Source organism: Fukomys damarensis, unplaced genomic scaffold (assembly GCF_012274545.1).
Source record: "Fukomys damarensis isolate Sample0158 unplaced genomic scaffold, DMR_v1.0_HiC HiC_scaffold_24, whole genome shotgun sequence".
Taxonomy (NCBI): Eukaryota; Metazoa; Chordata; class Mammalia; order Rodentia; family Bathyergidae; genus Fukomys; species Fukomys damarensis.
Window position 1 is genome coordinate 2,313,517 of NW_022900936.1, and position 18,053 is coordinate 2,331,569.

Below are 18,053 nucleotides of genomic sequence, written 5' to 3' on the forward strand. Positions count from 1 at the left end.
TCTCACTACGTAGTTGAGACTGACCTGGATCTCACTATGTAGCCCAGGCAGGTCTTGAACTCACAGTGATCCTCCTGCCTCAGCCTCCCAATTTCTGGGATTACAGGTGTGTGCCACCATGCCCAGCCAGCATTTTGACTTTTAAAAATATTGCATTAAACATTATTTACCCTGGTTCCTTCTTGGTGCACCCGTACATCTCGTGTAAGGCAAATGGTAGCCTCACCCGCTCGTCTGTAGCTATTCCAAGAACACAGTGGTTTGGGGATAGTTTTTGCAGAGAAGATCAGGGGATAGAGAAGTCATGGAACCCTAAATTCACCAGAAGCATGAACGGGATGCTCAGGAGACACGCTGGTATGGGACATGTGCAGAGTGTGTATTGTGTGTGTGAGCATGTCAGCTGTGCTCAGGAAGCCAGCACATTCCACATCTGAGCCTGCACGGCGGGGCTGTGGTGTTACTGAGGTGAGGGGGCTCCTGAGAAGCAGGCAGATGTGTCCTGCTATCCTTCTGAAAGTACCTGGAGGAACGGGCCCAGAAGCCCCATTTACCTGGAGACCGGTGTGGATTGTTCCACTTGGCAGCACCTGATCTCGCAGGTTGTCCGTGACTTTGCAGCTTGGTGGTAAAAGAAGCCACCTGCCAGGTTTGGTCGCTGAGCCAGACACCTCCTGGCCATCCCCGCAGATCCTGCCTGGGAGAACCTGTGTGGGTGGCCAGCTTGGCGTGGATCCCAACGCTCCAGGCAGGAGGGTGGTGACGGATGACAAACACCGCCACCTCTCCCTTCACCTCTTGGCCTGGGGCCTCCTTATCGATCCTGCAGATGCCAGGTGGGGGTCTCTGCCCTGTCCTGATGCTTTGGCAATCAGTGCTCTGTCAGCACCTTGGATGGACAATACAGGAGCGGTGCACGCCGTCTCCACCTCCCCTTTGTTCTGGCTCTGTCCTCGGCTCTCTGCGTAGCTTTTGGGGGAGACACCCAGAGCCAGTGTTTGGTGGCCAAACAAGGCCAGCTTGAGGAAGCCCCCTCTGAGCTTCCCACCCCTTCCCTGCCTTTCTGGCCTTGCCCTCTCATAAGCTTGAGCACAAGCAGCCTTAGCCCTGGGCTCTGCTTTCTGGCAAACACAGGCAGAGACATATTTTCTTGGCACGAGGCTGTCAGAAAAATTTTCTTCAAAAATTCCACCTTTAAATACTACTCTTACATTGTAGTGGGTACTTGGCCCGTGGCAGATCAGCAGAAGGGACATTGGAGGTACAAGGATCTCGTGTATACCCAATTGTCATTTAGGCTCCTTCTAATTGACGGTGTGTTACCTTCCAAATGCTATGTTGTTATTAGGAACACTGATGAGAAAGGAACGTCACCTTCTGAGCTCCGGTAGTCTGTCAGTGAGTGTCTAAGGACTGAGAACCTGGAGCAGTTCTTAGCCAGCTAAGTTCTGCCCAAGACTCTCTGTCTTTCAGCAGATGTCACAGCATCCATACACACAGGGGGAGAGCAAAAGATGACTTTCAAGCTGTAATTAAAAAATTCGGTGTTAGGTCCTTTGTTGTCCTTATTTCATGACGTCAGATTCTGGAATTCTCAGAAATGATTGCATTATTCAGTCCAGATTTCTACATACGTTAATATAGTAGAGTATGCAGAAGTAGGAAAAACCATCTCTAGGCAAATATCCATCCATCCACCCACCTGCCCATCCATATATCCATCCACACATCCACTTATTTCAGCACAGCCTAGCTCTGGTGTTTGTGCTTTTAAATTTTATAAAAAGATCTCCCAACATTCCTACAGTTGAGCCCTTCATGTTGGTTTCACTGCGTCTTCCCGTGAGCCAAGTGCCCTGCAAACTCTCAGCTTGCAGCTGCTGATGCAGTCACATTGGCCTCAGACCTGGATCTCCTGCCTCATCAGTCCGCTTGCTGGTGGGGTGGGGAGCAGCACGCAGAACTGAGAGGGGCTCCCATCCCACGGCGGAGAGGGAGTGCTGGGAACCTGGTCCTTGGGTTTGCATCTCGGCTTTGCCACTTCCCAGCGGGGACCCTGAGCAAGGTCCTCAGTGCCATCAGGATGCTCGGTGAAAGGAGGCTGATGATGGCAGCTCGAGCGTCTGCCTTGTCAGATGCTGTTGGAGTCAGCGACCATGGGCCCTTGGGCCTGGCTCTGCAGTGTGCGCTGTGGTCTCGGACACTCAGCCTGGTGCAGACCCTGCTCTTCCCCAACCAGGGAGACCCAGCGCCCCTTCTGTGTGTGGTGGCCGCACGACCCAGTGTGAAGCCAGACTCTGGCGACCCCTCAGCTCCCCTCAGCCTTGGAAACCTCTCAGGCCACTGCGAGTTCTGCAAAAAGATGCTCTCAAGGACTTGCTCTTTTTTGTCAGGATCGTTTTCTGATCTGCGACACCAACTCCCGCCACATCCATTAGCTTCATTTTGCCTCCATCACATGTGACCTGACACAGAAATTCTGCCTTGGAAACCCTAAAAGAGGGCTCCTTTCTCCGGTGCACATTTCCCTTTGGTCTCCTTTTGGTTTCCAGAAGGCGAACTTTGGTGGAACAAGTTGGCATTCACAACATTTGAAAAGGGTTTCACACTTGAGCATTTAAAGACAGTGGGGCCAGGCCTGCACTGGCTTTGGGTGTTTCTCATATTCTCTTTAATTTGATCTTATTTTACCATACACATGTCCTATTTTGCAAAATGCTTCCTGATGGCATCTATGAATTATGCAGGGAAGGGTTTAGAAACTAGAGTAGTCTTCACTTTGGGCTGTGGCTGTCACTGGCCTGGCCAAGCCTCAGCGATAGTCAGCTTCCACCCAGAGGGTGAACTTAGTGGCTTTGTGTTGGAATAGAGGAGGCACCGAGACAGGGACAGATGTTGGTTCTTATTTTGTGGAAAACTCCCTTCTTGGAAGGGACTCTTTTACTTGCAAATCTACGTGTAAGAGCCAGGCCATCTGCTAAAAGTCCAGACGCTGGCCACTGCAGGCTCCTTTAGGTAACGGAAGGTGTCGAGACAGAGGATGTACATGGTGGTTTTCTGAAGAACAGTTAATAGTGGACATGGTGGCCCATGCCTGGAATCCCAGCTACTTGAGAGGCTGAGGAGGAAGGATCCCGAGTTCGAGGGTTGCCTGTGCAGTTTAGTGAGACTGTCTCAAAATAAAGAATAAAAAGGCCTGGGGTCCTAGTTCAGTGGTGAGACCTTTGCTGAGCTTGTGGGAACCCTGGCTTCCATCCCCAGTATTGAAGAATAAAAACAAAGACAAGAAGCAAAAACAGTCGGTGTTTGGCTGAGGGCTGTGACCTCCTACCTCCTCGCAAACACAGGCAAGGAGTTTCTAGAAACTGAAGGGGCCCTGAGTTAAATGCAGAGACAGGACTCACATTTCCATGGCCTTCCGGCTCCCAGAGGCGCCCCAGTTGCAGAGCGGGCACAGCAGCCTGACCCGGCAGCTGTTCGCACTCTCCTGGACTGGGGTGCAGGGTGTGGTGGTGACACGGGGGGCGCTTGCTTTCCTCCCCCGGGTTGCTGTGTGCACAGGGCAGCTGTTTCCCCAGGAAAGGTCACTTTACCAACAGGAGCCTCCGTCGTGCGGAGCCTCGGTTCTGTTCACACGGAGAGCTCTCCGCACGGCCGTGTTCTGTTCACGGTGGTGACTGATGCCCTGGGCACTCGTCGTGACGGCGCTGGACGGTAAATGGAGTCAGTTACTATTTTACTGTGGTTGTTTTTGTCCTGCAGTCCTGGGCCCCGGGGCACCCTAACCCCTGTGTGGGTTTCCTGTGTGTTCCTTGACCTTGTTCCGTCCAGGATGCCTTCCGGCAGCCATGTCCCAAAGGCGCCTCCTGGCTGATGCTAGGGGAAGCTCAGGTTCCCGTCTTAGCCACCACCCCTAGTGTCACGGCCTTGGGGAAACTCCCACCCCTACCTCATCTCCTTCTGTTGACGCTCGGAGTTTTGCCATCTCTCTCTTTTCAACTGCAATATTATTTTCCGGATGACCCGAAGGTTGGGTTGACGGAAGGCAGCTACCACCATGAGGTAGAAGAAGGACCATGAGGAGCCCATAAAGCGGACACACGCTGCCCACGTCCACACACCTCCCCAGGCCGCACGCCTACAGAATCTTCTCTTCCTTTACTTCTACTTAGTCTGGTGCACTGTACATAGGATCACATTCCTTGCGGGGAGTCGATACCTGCACCTAGCACGTCTTCATTCTTTTCATGTCCCCGTCCCCTGGCTTCTCTCCCCGCTCCACACCTTGTCCCCTGCCCTTTTGCAAAAGCCCTGTCTTCTGCTTCCTCTCGTCTGTCTTTTATTTTGCTCTTTAGTTTCCTTATACTTTGGGGTTCTCACGTACGAGAAATCTGCAATAATTAAACTTAACACCCACAGAATCTTACCCCAAAATACAAAACACCCAATCACAGAAAACAGGCAGATAGGTTTTCTTTGCACAAGGGAAGGAGAGCAAGAGATGGAGGGAGGGGAGAGGGAAGGAGGGGAAGAGGCTGTAGGGGGGACTAAGACGTGTTAGGTGTGGGTCCCCACTCCCCAGTGAATGGGAGACAGAAAGCACCAGCTCAGCAGTGCGGGAAGCTCTGGCTGTGAGCCCAAGAGTGTTTAGCTGATTCCACTTTGTCGGGCATCGGGCTGGTATGAGAATAGAGCAGGGCCACAGCCCTGGTTGACTGAGGGGACATTCTGGCCTCTGTGCTTGGCACAAGTCCTTGGCCATTTCCTTCAACTTTTCCATGAGGTTGGGCTCGATCCGCAGCAGGCTCCTGCTCAGCTTTCTGTGGCCGTGGGCTGTGTTCGGCCCGTGGCAGCCATGGAGGCGGGAGGCCGTCTGCGCGACAGCCGCGGGCCCTTTCCTGGACTCATCTCTTCCTGGTGTGGTGCTCTGTAACTGTCTGAGCTAAAGTAATACCGCGCTGGATTTCATGCAAGAGATAAGAGACCAAAATAATCCTGACTGTGCCTGACACATCCTTCTTTTTTATGTTTTTAGCGACAAGGAACCGGGGCAACCAACGGAAAGGACAAGACATCGGGAGAGAATGGTAAGATGCCCCCACAGCCCAGCTGTTCCCTCCTGCCCATCTGTGGCCTTGGGCGTGCAGCAGGTGTGGCTCATGCCTTCCATCCAAATCAGTGTACTATTTACATCCGCGCCTCCATGGGAGTGGATTTTAGCAATTCGCAGCAAGCACCGGGGTCTGGCTTTCCCGAGCACACAGAGGCACTCTCCCTCCCAAATAGGACTCCCGTTTTGGGCAACATGGTAATTACAGTGCAAATATAGTTCTCTGCTTTCTTCATTAGGGTTGGTGAGAACCCGTCCAAGTTGTTGTGAGGATAAAATGAGATCAAATGAGATAAGTGCTTTGAAAGCTGTGAAGTGCTCAACTCTGGAGGGAGGTTTGGAAACGCAGCGCCCGGGGTGGTGTGGGTGCAGTGGGTGCAGGGGCTGGAGCTGTGCCGGCCGGTGTCGTGTGCTCCCCGCAGCGGCTCACTGATAAAAAGTGACAGCCGCGTGGGGTGCGCTTCAGGCACCATCGAGGCCGTAAGTTGCAGGGGTGAGCTTCTATTTTTATTTTTCTGGTGGTAGTGATGACTGAACCCGACCGCTGAGCCGCATCCCCTCTTTATTTCTCTGTTGAGACAAGGTCTCGCTGCACTGCACAAGCTGGCCTCAAGCTCACAGCCTTCCTGCGTCAACCTCCCGAATAGAGCGCACTGTTTTTCGGGACAGAATCTGGAGAGTAGTGCGGGGGAGCTGGAGGTGGGCAGCACCCGGAGCAGCATGGATCGCGTGGAAAATAGAGCCAGTTTTACCCCAGGTGCCTGGCTGAGCAGTCCTGGCAGAGGCTGCAGGGAACGATGAGAATTCCCCGTGAGCGTAGAGAGCCACCCGGGGGTCTGGTGGGGCTGGATGCCGGCTCTCCTCGCTTCTCATCCATCCCAGAATGATGTCCGCCTTCATGGAAAGTGACCTTTCCTCCCACTGGATGAAATTCATGCTGGCACCTACTAATCATACTGCGAGTCATGCCATGGCAAATGCACCCGTAAAATTCCCTAGGTCCAGGCAGGGGGGTGCACGCCTGTCATCCTAGCCCTCAAGAGGCTGAGGCGGGAGGATCAGGGTGAGTCCAGGGCCAGCCTGGGCTACCCAGTGAGACTTTGTCTCAAAAAAATTCCTGAGGGACTGAAAACCCTCCGGGTCCTCAAGAGCTTCCTTTGTGCCATCCCTATGCCCCTGGGCAGGGTCAGTGTGGTGTCCCGCGGTGGGCAGGCTGCTAAAATAGTCCCCTGCGCTCTTGCGAGAGGATGCGATCTCAAGAAGCACATAATGTCTTTGAAGATCAAGCCACATCTTGTATAATAGCAGTCTTTTGGAAGATCAGCGATGGCTTTGATCGAGTGGGCGCCCCAAGAAGCTAGGCACCGAGTTCCTGGTCCACACTCTAGAACTGCTTCAGGGTAGCACAGGTGTTGGAGTCTGGAGCCGAGGTGTGGTGCTGGCTGAGGCCTCTGTGCATCCGGGGCTCCGCTCTCAGAGTGCCCTTCCTGCTGCCCAAAGCAGGAGTGTGTCCTAGTCGAAGACCGGTTCCACCCGTGGAAACTGAGTCTTTTGTGAAGGTTTAAAAATTAATCGAATGGAAAAATTCAAGATGCCATGAATAAGGCTTTTCATTATATAATTCTAGATATTAAAAGATATTTGCCTTTGAGCAGTAAAAGGGATTATTTGATAATTATAGGATAACGGCACTGTATAAATCCAAATGATTATTAACATACAGTACCTTAGTTTCAGGTAAAACTGCTTGTATATGATATATACACACAATACATTATTATTATGTTTTTTTAAAAGTGGCTTTTGCTTCTACAAAGTAACAAAGACAAAAGCCACTAATAGCCCAATAAAGACTGGGTAAAAACTTCTAGAAGTAGGGCTGGAGGACATTTTTCCTAGACACTGTTAAGTTTCTTAATTTCTCCTTTTAAAATTCCTGGATCTTGGAATTTCTGTTTTATCTTAGCATTATATTCTGTTGAAATTTGAATTGTTTTAGCCTGTCGCACAGGCACTGAGGGCAATCTATGTTCATATGTGCTTCTTATAACAAATAGCAAATGAAATTGCCCATTTGAGTTGGAGGAGCCAGGGTCCCTGGGAACAAAAATGAGCAGATAAGATCTCCAGGGCTGTGTGGTATGGACGGGAGCTGCTTGCTCCTGAAGTGAGCATTTCCAAGTTCACTTGGTTGCCTCAAGTTGGCCTGTAATTATTCCACATACTAGAGCTTCATCTGAGGTCTCTGCTTGACATATGATGCAGTGAGGACAGCGGGAGCGAAAGGTACCCATAAGGGCCTCTGTCAGGCCCAGTGAATGTGCACAGGGTGCTGCAGTCCTCTTACATGACCGAGACAGGGTTCTGGTGGTGGATATGACACATGTCCGCTATGCACTGCCCACGACGCCCTTGAAATCCTCCTCATCCTGCCAAGCTGTCAACTTCCGAATTCACAACTCAACAAATCCAGATGTTCTGGTACCTCGAGATTTTATTGAATTACCTGCTGTAGAAGCCAACTTTTCCAGAAATATTAAGCTTAAAGCTTTTGTATTTTCTAAATTTAGAAATTAAATTTATTAGGACCTGTGTGACCCAGAGGTCTTTACCGCTCCGTGAATAGCTTATTCATTATTGGCTTAAGTCAGGCCACAGCTTTCATTTGTTTCTTGACATACTTTCTGAGTGGAACTACACCTCATAGCTCCAGGGCCCCATGGCTTTATCCAGTCTGGGTAGCTAAATCAAATTCAAACACATTTATAATACAGACACAGCTCTGTGTAGATTATTCATGGCCAATTTCCTGTTTGGCGATTACATTTGCAAGACAATAGTTTCCCTGGATATTTTGTTGTGTGTCTCGAAGGTGGTTCTGCAGAGACCCCAGAGTCAGACTGTGTCAGGGGTGCACAGAAATACTGCACACAGAGTTGAAGCCGGAAGATTTCTGAGGCGAGAGGAAGACTGGAGAGAGTTAAGTCTCTTGGGGAGGCCTGAAGGTTTAGCCAAGCTGAACTGGGCTTCTGACACAGGAACGGGCTTCTTGTGATGTAAGGAGCCACTGTACGCTTATTTGCAAAGGTGCCTGCTTTGGGGGTGCAAAGCCCGGGAACACACCTGATTCTGTAAGAGGGTCCTTGTGTGCGGACTGAGGCTCTGGGCCCCAAAGGGAAGTATTTGAGTCACTGTGGGGCCCTCTGCAGCTGGGGTTTCGTTGCCATGTGTGAGTGACATCCGGCAGCTCGGTGCCATGCCTGGATGGGGGGGGTCCCCTCTTTGGACAAGGGGCTGCTCAGCTCTGCAGGTTTCCAGTAGAGGGGAGGATGTGCTAGGAGCATGCGGGACTTACTCTGGTTGGAGGATTGTGGGTGGCTAACAATGGGTGGCTTCAGATGCTGTGCTTGGTTCTCTTCTCGCCCCATGTTGAATAAACCCAAGCCCTGGGAGTTCGTTATTTTACCTCTGGAATTGGAGGGAACACACCCACAGGTGCACACCGAGTACATATTTTTCTGTCAAGTAGGTGGAAAGGTTGATTGAGAAGGACCCGCGTTCCTAGACAGATATGTACACTACCATTAATCTCTGTGAGAGTTTTCAAACAAGAAACAGGCTCTGCATATGGGTCCTAGCGCACCTATTCTCCTCCACTGCCCCGGCTTCCCGTTACCCAGTGGACACCAAGCATCTGTCCTTCGGGTTCTCTGTGTACCGAAGCTCTCAGGACCTGCGCGGTGACTCGGTCCGTTCTGCAGGGTCACATTGACTCTCGCTGTCCTCGCCAAGGGGTGCAGAGTGGCCCTGTGTGCGAGGCTTGGTGGTCAGCGTGGAGGGAAAAGGCACCGATGCTGGCTCCTGGAGGCACTGCGGACTCGTTAACATGCCCAGCAGGGGAGGCCGTTTGGGCTGGAGGCGTTGCCAGGGTGACCTTGCTCCTGGATGCGGGAAGGCTCTGATCCTGCTGCACGGCCTCCAGCAGTGGTGTGGCTCTGCTCTGCTTCACACATGGGCTGGGGCCCCAGCAGAATAGAGGAGGGACACAGGGATGAGTGGCAGAGCAGGCAGCCGATGTGGACCATGGCTACTTCCATGGGCTGCCGGTCAGGGTGTCTGGAGGCCCCCGGATGTGAGCTGTGGTCCGAGGCAAGGGGCTAAATTGGTGTACATCTCCACAGCTGCGTGGAAGCTCACTATGCTGAGATAAGTCACTTTGAAAAAAGGCCAAGCGAAAATCTGGAGCTGTGACAGCTATCAGAGGCGCACTGCTTATAGTCACAGGCTGCACCTGGCTGGATAGAGCAGGCGTGTCTGTGGTGTGTGACATTTCCCCGGCACGAGGGCTTGAATCTGATTTCTGTGGGTGCCATAGAACCTGGGCCCTAATGAACCTGTGGGGCAGGTGGGTGGCTGTGACTGCCACAGCTGCACAGTTTGCAGGGTGAAAAAGCAGAGCAGAGCAAAACAAATCAAAACAAAAGTTCTGGGGTCCCTTGAGCTCCTTCTGTCCTTTTTTCCATATTTGAAGCTACTGCAAAGGGAAAATAATTCAAACCAAGGGTGGCTGCAACTCAGGAGAGAGAGAGAGAGAGAGAGAGAGAGAGAGAGAGAGGCCTTTGTGCCCTAAGCACTCCACAGAATCTGTATTCCAAAAAGAAGAGGTGGGCACCCAAGGATGCTTCACATCCTGATCCAGATGGAAAGATAAAGTTGGCTGTCAGGGTCTGAAATAAGCCTGCCGATGTGTGTAACCGGCCAGCGAGTGAGGAGAGCTGGTGTGGAGCCGACCCTGGGATTAGCAAGCACGTGGAAGGCATTGCCGTCCATCTGCTTCGAGAGTGACTCGTGAACATTTGCTTTGCCCTTCAGTTTGAGCATTTGAGTGACTTCGATGAGAACACGGCCGCTAGGATAAAGACGATACCTCCAATCCACTGCCTTGGCATGAATGCGCTCGACGTATTGCTAACCAGAGTGAGAATTGTCCTGACCTCCGCCCCTCAGTCTGTGTCTGTGCAGATCGGCCGCCCTGGGTGGGCAGGAGCCTGTGTTAGGGAGAAGCTGCTGCCACCCGGCCTGCAGCCCGACACACAGGCTGCGCTCACTCTCTCCTGAGTCCTCTCCTGACCCGGCTCCAGCCTATTCACCCATGGAAAGCTGGGCGGGCCGAGCCTGGGGCCAGGCCGAGCTACCAAGCTACACCATGGCACCACCCCCAGCCCGCCCCTGGCGCACGGATGCTTGTGATCTCAGAATAGTGACAGGCGTAGCTTGCTAATTTTGAAACACTGCAGGAGCGCACTGTGTACAGGTTCCAGGCATTTCCCACGCCTCCCATTCTCCCCTCCCTCCCCTTTTCCTTTCCTTTCTTTTTGAGATTGAACATTGGTTAACTTTAAACCGATTGAAGATAGATTTTTATTCTACATTATATGAAGAAGCCTCGTATGTCTTAGTGAAGATCGGAAGCTATAAATCACGCCAAGGCAATTACCATTTAAGATCTTCTTAGGCCTAGGAAACATCTCGAACTAGGAAACTGCTGATACTTTTATCCTTTGGAACCCTAACCGAACCAGGAGGCAGGAGTGTCCCAGATGCTGCTTATCAGTTATTTTGTCAAAAGAGAAAATTATAACACATTTAGTTTAAACCACTTCATTGGTTTGTGTTTGCAATTCTGGAACCAGAGACATCGCTGTCTGTACAGTGTGGTGTGTTTGTGAGCCCTTGCGGAGGAGGCTGGGCTTCTAGGTAGGAAAGCTATCAAAGGCGGAAACCGAGGGCAGTGAGCAGACTGAGATCCATGTGAAGGTGACCTCAGAAGGACTTCCTTTCCTCACAGCTAGCTTGGGCCCGTTTGGGGATTTGACTCTGGTCTTTCTCCTGATTTCTCTGAGGGTCAGATAAACAGCTGTGCTGGGAGATGCTGGGATCTCATTGGGAATGAGCTGCTTGGTGTGGCCTGTTGGGCCCAGGACAGGAGCTTGGTCAAAAGCAGTGGCTCTCTCCACATTTACTTTAACAATTTTGGTGGGATAATGGTTCTCATGTGCTTGAAAACATTTTGCTCTTTCATGTTGGTGAAATGTTCTGATCAGAAGTTTTTCGGAAGTGAGAACCAGCTGGTGCTGTGGGATAAGATGGCTTGAGTTTGTACAGTCCACCTGCATGGGCTCAGCCTGGGCTTGGGGAGCACGGGGAGTTCAAGGGTCTCTTTGGGAAGGGTGTTTGCCATGCATGGAGGGGTGGATGGCTTCAGAAGGCGGCTCTCCCTCCTGGGCCGGAGCTGTTTCCCATCTAGAAGCCCTTCTGGACCAGGGGTGCCCCAGGGTCCTGTCTGGCCGTAGGGAAGCGGCCTTCCAGGTTGCACATGAAAGCTCCCTGCTGGGAAGTGTGGGACAGAGGGGTGTGACCTAAAACGTGATGAACATTTGAATTAAAATATCTATAACTTTTAAAGACACAGTGCCATGAACCATCTGTACGGTGTTCCCCCCTTTCTTAGGACACCCTCCTCCCATCCTTCTTGCTACTTCCTGCAGCAGCTCTGGAGCCCTCTTTCCTGAGTGTCTTTAGCTGCACTGTCCTGTCTGCCTCAACATCCTGAATCCATTCGAAACATTTCCCTGTCGTAGTCATTTTGACTTTGCAGAAGAGCGGGGTATCTCTATAGCACCAGCTCCGGAGAGTAAGGGCGGAGGACACAGCTCATCGCGTTGGGGCAGCGCCTGGGGACTCGGCTCACATACATTTCACTCAACTGATTGTGCTTTCCTCCTTGTGAGGGTCTGGCCCAGTTCCTTGGACTACTCAATCCAGAACCGGTGCAATTTCACTCTAAACACAACCTTTCATTCTCCCCTAAGCAGGGAGCGGGGCTCCCCTTGACTTCAGGAAGTGACCAATTTTTGTCAACCTTAGGAAAGCCAAGAACAGATTTAGCTCTGTGTCATCTTTAAAAAACAATCACTTCAAAGTATGACAGTGGATTTTTTGTTCCTGTGCCGAAGCCTGGCCTCGCGGAATGGCCAGTGTCCCCGGGCTTGGCCTCCCAGTGAGCAGCTGTGGGCAGGCGTGGGTGGGTGTCGCACCTACTCATCTGCTCTGGGGCGTCATCTCCACACAGCGAGGCGTCCTGAGATTACAGCAGTTTCACCCGCGCCCACCCACACCCTAGAGACAGGACCCCTCCGTCGTTTCTCCAGTGTTCTTTTGCCCCTCTTCTTCCTTCACTGCTCCCGAAGCGCAGGGCCAGCTGCTCCCTTTGTAGGTCCCAGGGAGAGAGGAAAGGACGGGCCGCAATCCCTGACCTGGGAGTCTGGGCAGCGCTCCGGCTCCAGCCTGTGTCACACGCCCACACATTCACTCTGCACAAAACAATGAAGCGTGATTCATTCATTCCACGATGATTTTCTAGCACTTCCAATTGCTCTCCTGGTTTAGCATAGAAAATAAGAGAATTGGAAATGTGTTGGTGCTGAAAATTAACCTGAAGCTGGGCTCAGTGGTACACACCTGTAATCCCTGTACTCTGGAGGCTGAGGCAGGAGATCTTCTGTTTGAGCCCAGAGTGGGCAGTGTAGTGACTTAGGGAAACTCTGTCTCAAAATAAAAAAAATAAAAGCAATGGCTGGAGATGTAGCTAGTGCAAAGGCCCTGGGTTCAACCCCCAGCACTGGATAAATAAAATTTAATCTGAGGACCCAAGGTGGTTTGTGAATATGGTTCACCATTCCCTTAACCTAGAAAACCCCACACGAGCGTGCAAATCCAGGGGTTCAAATCCTCGTGTTTGCTCTAAGAACACAGACGAACCCTTCTGGGATGGCAAGCATTGTGCACCTGAAAGTCACCAAGAGCTGAAGGTGTCTCTGTAAAGAAGCAGTGTGGGCATCCGGCTGCACAGAGATGGAGCTGTGGGTGCGCCCAGGCCACAGTGAGGCGGACGCAGGGCAGCGCCCCGGGCAGTTCGCTGCACATGCTGAAGACTGCAGAGTGCAGCGCCGGCCCCTGGGTTGACCCAGGAGCCACCGCGCCTCAGAGCTCAGCGTCAGATGAACCCCAGGGACCCTGCCACCCCGAAGCCTGCTTCCTAGAGAGGAACTCGGTGTCATAGGGCAGCCCTGCAGGCCGCACGGAGAAGAGGCGGCCCCAGAAGAAACCCAAGAAATAAAAAGCAAATTCAGATAACAAATACAAAAGGAAAAACCACTCAAATCTCAAATGCTCGAATGAGGGGGATAAAAGTTCTCTGCTGTTTATATTTTCCCTTGCTTTTTGGTGGACCCGACTCAGATTCCTGGATCCCTTTAATACGTCAATATCTTTTCTTAGTGCTTGTTTGTGGTTAGTGCCTGTTCTTTCCATGCCCCGTCTCCGGACCCCTTCCTATTTGCAGAAGGTCTCTCTGTGGCACAGGCTCCAGTGTCCCCCGCGGGCTCAGGCAGCCCCATCTCTCCCAGCCAGGGCTTCAGAGGATGCCCCCCATTTGCCTCTACCTGTGCGAGGGCCTCCGGGAGCTGATTTGCTGTCTTCTGGGTCCCTTGCAGCAACCTTGCCTTTGAATCCTTGAATTAAACTCCAGCTCGGACCTGTGGGAGCAGCCGCCCAGATGGGAGAAGTGGAGTCCTTTTGACGAAATGCGTCTTCATTTAGTTTCCTCCCTCTCCTTCCCCACGTCAGACGGACTGTTTGTCCCTGCACCATGGGGAAGAACTGAGGGCTGGCGTCCCCATAACGCCCATCTCAGTGCCTGAGACCGTGGGTCGCTGAATTTAAACGTGGTGATTTACGAACTCCACTCTTTCCGGCGTTCACTTGAAGGTATTTATCATGGTTGTCATTTTGTACAGCGGTTGCAGCTTTTTATCCTGACCTTCCCCCATGGAAGGATCTTTCAAATAATTTGTTGGGCCAAACACTACCCTCTCTTCACAATTTAACTGCTTTGTGTCACTTGCTTCTTTGTATCATGACAATTTCCTCGCTCTCATCTTGCGAGCGAGAAGACTGGCGGAGTGGCGTACCGTTAACTTAGTAAGACTGTTTGCTAAGTCATACTTCTCCCGAACGCTACCCCTTCTCTGCTCTTAACCTAGCAGCGACTTACCCACACGTGGGATCCGGAGACGGCTCTGTGTTCCTGTGGGGCTGGGGCTGAGGCCCGGCGTCCGGCGGGGACAGGTATGGACTGGACAGACTCACACAGCCCGGCTAGCTCAGGAGCCCAGGGCTGTGGCTGTGTCACGGCCTTTAGAAACCTCTCCTTTCAGTAGTGTCCAATCCCAAGCCATGGGAGCTTGCTGCTGCTGTTCCTGCGCTTGGCCACTGGCTTCTCGAATATTTCTAAGTACATTCTTCTCTGTCCGCCATTCCACCTTCACAGACCCCGAAGAGAGTTGACAATGGAACTGCCTGTGGGTATTCAGTTAGAAAGCAAAGTCAGGGCCGGGATTTAGCTCAGTGGTGTGTCTGCCTGCCTCGCAAACGCAAGGTCTCGAGTTTGATCCCAGGTACCAAAAAGCCTGTGGAGATCTTGAATACCAAGAGCCGGTGCAGGGGAAGTGATTCTTACTCCAGCAGCTGCAAGCGGCTCACAGAATCCAGATGCACTGGGTGGACCTTTGCACACCTGGAATGAACTTCCCGCCGCATGGAAGTCACGAATTGTGTAAATTGTTACTAGACCACGATTCTGCTCATCTCCAGCCTCAGCCAGGTTTAGCGTTTTGGTGTTTTAATGCAAACATCAACCTTTTGGTAGTTAAATCGGTGTACACTCACCAGAATGCAGTTTCCCACAAGTTCACACACGTGAAAAAGACATTTTTATTTTATTTTATTTTTTTAAGAAAAAGCACTTTTATAGAGTGCTTTGAGAATGATCTGGGACACCAGAGCCAGCCTGTGAATGCTTCTTGTGGATGATGAGGCTCTTGCCAGCTGCAGAAAGTGCCCAGCCTGTTCCACCCAGGTAGCACTGAGCTCAGCGATGGTTTCATGGGAATTTCAAAGAAACAGAGACATTTAGCCCCGACTTTTTGGTTTATATCTGGGCTCGCGGGTACCATGTTCTCAGCTCACAAGCGCCTGGGCTTCTTGCAGACGGTTTCCAGGGCCTCCTCTGGCTCTAACATCCCCAGGCCACAGCGCTGAGACTCCTTGGCCCCAAGGCCTGGCCGGATATGACATCCGACTCTTGAGAAGCAAATGCACAGGGGCCTCAAGTTGCTTCCGTCTTTGCCATTCTGGGCTTCCATCCTCCGCTCCTGGGCCCCTGCAGTGAATCTTTGCCCCTCTGTGGCTCCTTCCATCTCCACAGTGGAACATGTCGTCTCTAGGGTCCTCTCCAGTTCTGCTTCTTTATGATGCTGTAGCTGGCTGTCTCTTCCCCAGGACACTCTGCAGTGTTTGATGTCTTTTCATTTCATTTTATTTTTTTGTACACACCAAGAGAATATTGCCCGAGTCCAAGCGGAACTATGATGGTTTCCTTATTGGAGGCAGCAGAGGGAAGGAGGCTCAGTGGGTAGAATTTGAATGCAGTCGTGCTGCCTGAGAACACACGATAACAGAGTTATTTTACTGGAAAAGAATAATTCTAATAAAACTGGTGGAAATGGGAAAATTCAGCCTCTTATCTGGAAAGACTGCATTTCCAACTATGAAATATGAAAGCGAGGTTTTCCCTCCTGGACCTTTCCTGCCTCTGGTGGTCACAGGAGTGGACAGCAGCGATTTCTCATCTCAGAGGCAGGGGTGGGTCCCGTCCTCGGCAGCAGAAACAATTTTGCAGCTAGAGAAATTCCAATTTCCTTTTGAAGCTTTATAGCTATTTTACCTGGGGGTCAAGGCGATGCCATCTGGCCCCAGGCATGACTGGAGACACCTCTGAGGTTGCTAAATGAGTCCCAGCTACTTGCTGAAGAATTCTCCCTTGCCTTTTCTATAAATCCAGCCAACTGACACCCTAATTATGGTTATGTGTGGAGGAATTGAGTCGTAATTTTGAAATTACAAGTCTGATTCATTTGTGGAAGAGTAAGCTAGGTTCTTTCAAGACACTGTGAGTTACATGAAGATGGAATGTCCAGGGTCATCCTGTTCACACATCTCAAAGCTGAACAGAAACACAAAATCTTGCCAATTGCATATCTGGACTAGAAATAGCCTATGAGGTCACCCTGGTCATTCACAGCTGGCAAAATGTAACTTAAAATGACTTCATTGTGGGGTCGGACATGACTGCCCCTGGGAGATGTTTTTATTCTCTAATACACTGGCACTGGCTGCTTTCCCCAGCATTCCAACTAAATTGGTTTCCTCACCCGTTTCTGTGAGTGCTCCCTTGAGCTCCTGCAGCCCCAAATGGCTATTTTATCACTGCTGAAATTTTTGATCTGGACAGAAAGGCTTCTGCTACCTCTGTTAACAATTAGAAGGCTTCCAGGGGATATTTTAATATTAGTCCTTTGGAAAATTATGAGCTTTTAAAAAATGATTTAAAAACACTATCAGTTTGCCGGGCGTGGTGGTGCACGTCTGTGATCCCAGCCCTCAGGAGGCTGAGGCAGGAGGATGGCTGTGAGTTTGAGACCAACCTGGGCTGCATAGTGAGTTCCAGTTCAGTCTCAACTACATAGTGAGACCCTGTCTCAAAAAAAAAAAAAAAAAAAAAAAAAAAAAAAACCCACAAAAAAACAAAACAACAAAAAAAACCACTATCAGTTAGAGTCACATTGCTTGATACTGGAAATTTCTCTCTGTGGAATTCTTGAAAGAAATACCTGTTTTGTCTTTAGTCAGTGAGAATTCTTGGGGAAGGAACCTCCTGGGCCACCTAGGGTCATGTCAAACAGGCCAGGGCTGAATGTCACCAGCCAGTGGGCATCTGATCATTCCCAGGAATTTGTCCACCTTAGCCAGTGGAGGAGAAATCTGGAGGTTGGATATGGTTTTGTCCCCCAGAGAAGCACTTGTTCTATTTCTGCTTGGGACTTGTCAGAGTGTTACGTTGTTGCTCATAGCTACAACCTAAAGTCTACTGCAAATCTTTCTGACTCCTGAGTATTCTGTGGTTCAGCTACTAGTTCAGTTCTGTGCTCCCTCCTGGGAATTCAGCCTTATATTATTCTCTTTCTATAATGTGTGAGCCCATCTTGCTGATAAAGCTCCAGGTGACCCAGCTCTGCAAAGGGACTTCTGATCATTCAGAGAGTGGCCACCATGCACGCTTAAGAATGGGCTGCTTTGTCCATGCAAAGTGAGGCCAGAGGTCCTTGCTTTCAGCCCAGACAGGAAGCGGAGGGTGATGGAGGATCCCGGCTGGGCTTGACCAGGGAGTATGGCGCTTACTGGTCACAGGCGGCAGATCTGGGACTCAGCGCACGTCTGTGTGTAGACACTGGACATCTTTATGACCAGGTACCTGCCTCTGTCAGAGCTGTCCCTGCCCGTGGTGTCCCCACCCAAATACGTGACCACGTCCAGTGTCGGAAGGCATTTGAGATAGGAGGAGCCAGAGAAGCCATGGTGATGCTGACTGCTGCCCCTCTCTTCCTGACACAGGAAGGAAAGGTGGAGCCTGGAGTGGGGCTCAGGCTGCAGCTCAGGATGGGGGTGGGGGAACAGAGCTGGACAGGGACTGGAGGAAGGACCAGCTGGGGAGAGGTTTGGGCTGTGTGTGTGTGGCTCAGCAGTGTTGGAGGTGGTGTGGACTTGACTCTGAGGTTGCCTTAGGACACCTTTTTGAGACGCTAGTCAGGAGTTTGCACTGGAATTAAATCTTGTGCCCAGCTGGCCCATCCATTGGCACCTGAGACGGCTTTTGCATCTGAGGGTTGCGGTTGACTCTTCTTCCTATAGAAGCCAAGGGGACTTTGTGAAGTTCTGCATAGTGTTGAAAAGCTTCAGGGGTCTATCTTCCTCTTCTTCTCCT

General features: G+C 51.2%; 1 protein-coding gene across 1 annotated transcript in view; it reads left to right on the forward strand.

The window, feature by feature from the left end:
- The window catches only part of Pcp4 (Purkinje cell protein 4), a 49,675-nt gene that overhangs the window by 19,508 nt on the left and 12,114 nt on the right, over positions 1-18,053 (forward strand). Inside the window, exon 2 of the mRNA XM_010636468.3 lies at positions 5,036-5,087. Coding sequence (XP_010634770.1) covers positions 5,036-5,087 — 52 coding nt within the window. The remainder of the gene's footprint in view (positions 1-5,035; positions 5,088-18,053) is intronic.